The 6,419-nt window shown below is 45.8% G+C and overlaps 1 protein-coding gene across 3 annotated transcripts; it reads left to right on the forward strand.

Moving 5' to 3' along the window:
* The first annotated feature begins 478 nt into the window (after positions 1–478).
* Positions 479–6,308, forward strand: Cdk2 (cyclin dependent kinase 2). 3 transcript variants are annotated; one of them, XM_003476202.5, is made up of 8 exons: positions 481–796; positions 1,457–1,534; positions 1,635–1,755; positions 2,489–2,659; positions 3,415–3,516; positions 4,196–4,339; positions 4,642–4,845; positions 5,115–6,308. In XM_003476202.5, the coding sequence occupies exons 1-8, from the start codon at positions 681–683 to the stop codon at positions 5,217–5,219; spliced, it is 1,041 nt and encodes a 346-aa protein (XP_003476250.1). In that variant the 5' UTR covers positions 481–680; the 3' UTR covers positions 5,220–6,308. The 3 variants fall into 3 exon arrangements, with proteins under 3 accessions (XP_013014955.1, XP_003476250.1, XP_003476249.1); XM_013159501.3 differs by lacking the exon at positions 5,115–6,308 and having other exon boundaries at positions 479–796; positions 4,287–4,339; positions 4,642–4,831; XM_003476201.5 differs by lacking the exon at positions 4,196–4,339 and having other exon boundaries at positions 482–796.
* Positions 6,309–6,419: the final 111 nt, after the last annotated feature.

The following is a 6,419-nucleotide window of genomic DNA, read 5'->3' on the forward strand; positions in this document are numbered from 1 at the left end:
AGCTGAATCAAACCAGGGACCTCTCAAAAAGACAGAAATAGAACCTTCCATTTAAAAGCAGAGGGGGACAGTACCCGAGTAGGCGGAGAAGTTGAGGCACCCTTTCCTCTGAGGCCCAGGAAGTCTTAGGGATGAGAGTCCCAGCTATTTTTCAAAGGAGGGTCCCTGGTCAGATGGAAATTAATCTTAGGTCGATACACATTTTCCCAGGGGTGGTGAAAATAGTTTGTGACCTGGGAATCTCTACACACCAGAGACAGGCAGAAAATTCAAACCCATATCAAGAACTTGGGAAAAGGTCCTCAGCCGCCCCAGGGCGGAAGAAACTTGTTCTGCCTCTCAGAAACAAACTTGCAGGGAGCAGGATCATTTGCCGCGAGAACCGCGGATAGCTCCGCCTTATGTGACGTTGACCAATCAGAAGATCCAAGGGCGGAGTCGTGGAAACGCGGGAAGGAGGGGCGGGGCGTCTGGTGGCGGTAGGGAATTGGGCGGGGGGGCGGCAACATTGTTTTAAGTTGGACAAATTGACAAGGGGCAGACATACACTGCGTTCCATTTTGACTCGGGGCCACCGTGTTGGGCTCCGTTTTCCCCCTCTTTGGCTCCCTCGGCTTGTTTTCTGCAGGGTTCCCAGGCCCCCGCTCCAGGGCCCGGCTGACCCGACTCGCTAGCGCTTCATGGAGAACTTCCAAAAGGTGGAAAAGATCGGAGAGGGCACGTACGGAGTTGTGTACAAAGCCAAAAACAAGTTGACGGGCGAGGTGGTGGCGCTTAAGAAAATCCGCCTGGACACGTGAGTGGCTTCTGTAGCCAGGACTCCTAACTAGGAAGCCCCTAGATTGTTCCCCCACCCCCAACAGGCGGGTAGCCGTCCAGGGACCGGAAAGTGGCGAGGAGTGGCTTCTTTTCAAAGGGTGGAGGTAGTGGGTTTCCCTGGAGCGAGTGCAGGCTATGTGAGGATCCATGGAAAACTTCCTTGCCATACTGAACCCGGAGGTGTCCCCAAATGCGCAAGCAGAGAGACTCTGGAAGAGAAATGAGGCCTCCAGGATGAGAGGCAGAACTCTCCAAGGAATGGGGGTGTGCAGGGAACAGTGAAAGAGCCTTTCTGAACGAAGAACCGACCGCTTTACCCAACCCCACCCTCCCAGAATTCTCTCCCTCTTCCAAGAGTGGCAGTTGAACCTCACTGGCCCTCCGAGGAGGCCAGGTGCTAGTCTCACATTTTCCCCCCATTATCTTCTCTCTGCTTCACCTTGGCCGGGAGGCCTTACTTATCTACCTCAGGAAAGAGAAAATGTTGACCCTAAGGTGTCCCAGAAGCCAGGTCCTAGCTATTCAGGAATCCTCTCCTCTGACTTTGCAAGGGGACTTGGTGGGGGTATCGACCAATCAATATCAAAAGGGGTATTTATAACCCTGTTCCCATCTCTGCTTTCCCAACCTCTCCAAGTGAGACTGAAGGTGTTCCCAGTACTGCCATTCGAGAGATCTCTCTGCTTAAGGAGCTTAACCACCCAAACATTGTCAAGTAAGTAGTGTCTGGGAGGCATTCTGGTAGAATGGGTTTCATCTGTCGAGTCTGGGCATTTCTCTCCCTTACCTACATTTCCTGGACCACCTCTTCGTAGGCTGCTGGATGTCATCCACACAGAAAATAAACTCTACCTGGTTTTTGAATTTCTGCACCAAGATCTCAAGAAGTTTATGGATGCCTCTGCTCTCACTGGTGTTCCTCTTCCCCTCATCAAGGTGACACATCTCATCAACTCCACCTCACCATGCATGTTCTCAGGGGGACTGCAGGTGGCCAGTTCACACTGGGTGATAATTTTGTTATTTTTGGCTGCCTTCCCTGTCAGCACCCACCTTTTCTTTTGCATCTGTTTCCCTACTCATTATATACTTTAGCCATAGGGGGCTGAAGAAGCAAAGTTAAAATTCCAGTGAATCAACCTAGCTGCCTCTGGTGGGAGGTCAGATGACCTCAGATAAATGGGATTTGAGGGCAGTTGGTAGATTCCTCCAAAAATGCCCTTTTACCTGTTCAGCGGGAAAAACAGTCAGTGAGTCTCTGCTGTTAGGGATGTATTCTTTGTATTTTTTTTTTTTTTGTCTTTTTCGTTTTTATCGGTACCAGGGGTCGAACTCACGACTGGCTGCTTGCAAGGCAGGCACTTATGCTGCTGAGCTAAATCCCCAGCCCTAGGGATGTATCCTTCATTCCTGGTGCTGCTCAATTTTTTAACAAATATTTGTTCAAAGCACATTTACTGAACTACTTCAAGAACAGGATAAAGAAAAAGTTTTAAACTGAATCAGACCTGATTCTTATCCTCACTAGGCTGAAAGTCCAATGGGAAAAAGTTTTTAAATGTATAGTTATAATCTAACATATAAAGGGTTTAGAGTTTAGCTGGGAAAGAGCAAACCCTAATCCGATCATTGTGATGGAGAAATACAATCTCCCTTTCTCCTTTGTCAGAACTATCTGTTTCAGCTACTCCAGGGACTAGCATTTTGCCATTCTCATCGGGTCCTCCACCGAGACCTTAAACCGCAGAATCTGCTTATCAATGCGGATGGAGCAATCAAGCTAGCAGACTTCGGGCTAGCCAGAGCCTTTGGAGTCCCGGTTCGCACTTACACGCATGAGGTATGTCCAGCTATGCTGTTCTTTGCTGAGTATCCTGGGAAGTGTTAACAAGGGCATTTTAGAAAGTTGCTAAAACTATCTGACCAACAGTTCGGTAAATAAGGAATTTCTGACATCCTAAGGGTTTTAAGGCATATGCAGAATTCATGCTGTTAAGCTAACTGGGTTTAGATACCAAACCAGGACAGCTGAATGGTACACTATTAAAATTATGACCATTTGTACAGGGCTTGGCGATGTACATCTGTAATCCCAGGACTCAGGGGACTGAGGCAGCAGGATCACCTCAAGTTTGAGGCCAGCCTGGATTATGTAGTGAGTTCAAAGCCAGTATGAGCTACAGAGTGAGACCTTGTCTCAAAAAACAAAAAATTGTGACCATTTAACTGAACATAGTGGTACAGGTCTATCATACCAGCACTCAGAGGTTTAAACAGGAGGATGGCAGGTTCACAGCCAACCTGGACAACACAGCAAGATCCTGATTCAGAAAAAAAGAAAAGAAAAGAAAATTCTGACCATTTGTTTTACATTTTCCAGGAAGGTCCCAAATTGGGGGTTCAGAAAATATGGGCCCTACACCCATAGACTAGGCTAATTCTGGGGCAAGAGAGTTGTGTAATTATTTTTCTTAGGGGAAATCAGAGGAAGGAAAGGAAACTGATTAAGGGGCTTGAGAGTTAGTTTTTTGAGGAGCTGAGATATAGAAATGTCTGGGTCTTTAAACCTTTCCACTTCCTACACTTGTTCTTTAGGTGGTGACCCTATGGTACCGAGCCCCTGAAATCCTTCTGGGTTGCAAATACTACTCTACAGCTGTGGACATCTGGAGCCTGGGCTGTATCTTTGCTGAGATGGTATGGAAGCTTGTCCAAGTTCTACCCAGCCCATCCCTCCCCATATCCAAGAACAACAGAATCATTTCTTGGCCCAGCACCACAGCCCATCTTTTTCTCAGGGTTCTCTAAAGTGGTACCAAGAGGGGATGGTAATAGGACTCTTACCGCTGAACATCAATCATAATGTTAGAATGTCCTCAAATAGCATAGACTCAATCTCTAGTATGCATCTCTTATCTCTGAAATGAGTGAGATCATTCCTATTGTCAGTCAGCTATTTCAATTTTACTGTGCATGTATTTGGAAGACTTGAGTTCCATTTGGTGTCTCCTTCATTTGACCTGTAGGCTACCAGGAATGTAGTAAAGCCAACTGGGTTCACTTATCCACACCCTTTATTTAAACTGCAGGGTTAGATCACGTTTCCCCTCAACCTCTGGCTTTTCAGATTTTAGGATCCTTGAGGCCTTGCCTTATGTAAGAGTTCCCATCCTCTTTAATATAACAATGGAGTAGACCAAGGCTTCACATCAGGTTATCAATATGTTTAGTGATCCTTTATTTGGATTGTAACTGGGGGCTTAGAGGCAATTAATAAATCTGTCTATATCTATAAATAATGTGCATTTATCCCCCAATACATTACTTTCCAATTGCCCATATTACTCTCTCAATTTATCAACAAATATTTGTTAAGTACCTAGTGTGTACCCAGCACCATGCTAAGTGCTGTGGGGAACACAGAAGAAATGGAAGACACAGTCTCTGCCCGCTGTGCTCCTATCTAGAAGTGGCTGCATCACAAGGAGGGGGGATGACCGCAGTGTCTACCCCACACCCCGTGAGTGGCTTGGGATCCCTTTGCTGCGTGTCAGTGGCACCCCAAACATTCACCCCCTCCCAGCCCCACCCAGCCTTGGGGATCTGCAGAACCATCATGGGGGAAGGAAGGAGGGGATGAGGAAAGAGATGAAGGGACTTCATTGTCTCAGGTTTTGTGTGACTGACCCTATGAAAGGCCCCAGGGAGGGAGTCATGGGGCCCTGCTGACCTTCCACTGCCTGTGGGAACTTCCTTTGTTCTGGAAACATCTTTGATTTACGTCAGTGTGGGTCTTGCCTTTTCCTCTTTCCCTATTTTCAGGTGACCCGTCGTGCCCTGTTCCCTGGAGATTCTGAGATTGACCAACTCTTCCGGATCTTTCGGACTCTAGGGACCCCAGATGAGGTAGTTTGGCCAGGAGTTACTTCTATGCCTGATTATAAGCCAAGTTTCCCCAAATGGGCTCGGCAGGATTTTAGCAAAGTTGTGCCTCCCTTGGATGAAGATGGACGGAGCTTGTTATCGGTAAGGGTGGGGAGTGGGCATCTGTTAGTGTCCATTCATTCTCCCAGGGAAGGGCTTTTCCAGGACAAAAGAAACCTAAGACCTTGAACTCTGGGTCCCAGCTACCTTTCCTCAGTCCATGGTTTTTTCCCAGTTAGCACTCTGGTTCAGATGTGGGAGGAGGGAAATGAAAACTGGGTAGAGTTCTGTTTTCCTGATTTTTGAGAATGCTTGTGGCCCATTTAATTCATCTTTGTGTAACTAATAATATCATACATCTCTTCCTCTAGCAAATGCTGCACTACGACCCCAATAAGCGAATTTCGGCAAAAGCAGCTCTGGCTCACCCATTCTTCCAGGATGTGACCAAAACAGTACCCCACCTTCGGCTGTGATGTCTTTTCCCAGCCTTCACCTTCAGCCTCATCCTCTCCTCCACTGTGGTTTGACCTGACTCAGAGCTGGGTGATTTGGAGCAGGCAGGCTCTCTGATCATTTCTGCTTGCCTCAACACTTGCCTTCCCTTTTTGTCCAGCCAGCTGTGGGTATCCAGGAGTGGAGAGGAGGAACAGGTCAAAATGAAAACTTCAGTATTACAGGCACTTAATTTAGCTTCGACACCTCCCTGTCCTTTACTGAGGGGTAGAATTCAAAACAAAATTTACCCCTCCTCTAATCCCATTTGTCATCCTAATCTCTGAATGCCCTATAATTATTTCCTGTGTTCAGGATGAGAGGGACCCCAAGTCTTCTGTTTTTTGTAAAGACCAATTTACAGTAGGGGGCTAAACTAGAACTTTAGGGAAACAAGCCAAAAATGAAGGGGCAGGATGTCCTATTTTAAAGAATAAGTTTAAAAATACATCCAGTCAGCCAAATTTTTAGTGTTTCATCTCACCTAAAAGGCTAGAAGATTCAAGATGCAACCCCAGGGAAGAAGCCCAAGAGATGATTGTCCCAGTGCCTGTGTCCCTGCTTTGGGCAAACTGGAGTCTAAGACGCCTAAGGGATAGGGGTTGTGCTTAGTTTGGATTTGTGCTTCACCATGGCCTTATGAAGCAGGTGAGAGATGTTCAAATTTTTCTCTTTTAGGATTTTTAATTCTTGAGTTGCCTCCCATCTTCCTTTGAAAGCCATCTCTCACCCTAGGGGAGCAGAAGCTGAAGTTTAGACATTATTTTGAGAATGCTGACACTTTATAGGGCTGTGACATAGTAGGGGCATTGGGAAAAAAATTATTTCTTTGAAAGAAGGATGAACAATTATATTTATATATCAGGTTATAGTCTTTTTTTTTTTTTGTCGAGTGGCTGGATTTATTGTGCACCTTGGGGTTTTGTCATTCAAATGTTTTTTTTTAAGTATTTTTCTTTTTATAATTTTTTTTGTCTTTTCCCACCTCTTGACCTTGAGTACTTTCTATTAACATTATTTGTAATTTAGTTTGTAATTCATTAAAAAAATCTGTTCTTAGTTTTATAGTTCATCTGTTTCCTTTTTTTACTGAAAAATGATGTGGGAGAAAATCTAAATGTATGGTGCTCATTGACTGCAGACCCCTCTTAATCTCTGTGCAGGGCTCCCCTCCCATTCCA

The sequence above is a fragment of the Cavia porcellus genome, unplaced genomic scaffold (assembly GCF_034190915.1).
Source record: "Cavia porcellus strain 051 isolate PalLab524CR breed Dunkin Hartley unplaced genomic scaffold, mCavPor4.1 scaffold_8, whole genome shotgun sequence".
Classification (NCBI taxonomy): Eukaryota; Metazoa; Chordata; class Mammalia; order Rodentia; family Caviidae; genus Cavia; species Cavia porcellus.

Coding starts and splice junctions, on each gene's coding strand:
- Cdk2 (XM_003476202.5), top strand. CDS start 681: ATGGAGAACTTCCAAAAGGTGGAAAAGATCGGAGAGGGCACGTACGGA. Junction 1,756..2,488: donor TTCCTCTTCCCCTCATCAAG/GTGACACATCTC, acceptor CTCCTTTGTCAG/AACTATCTGTTTCAGCTACT. Junction 3,517..4,195: donor GCTGTATCTTTGCTGAGATG/GTATGGAAGCTT, acceptor ATATTTGTTAAG/TACCTAGTGTGTACCCAGCA.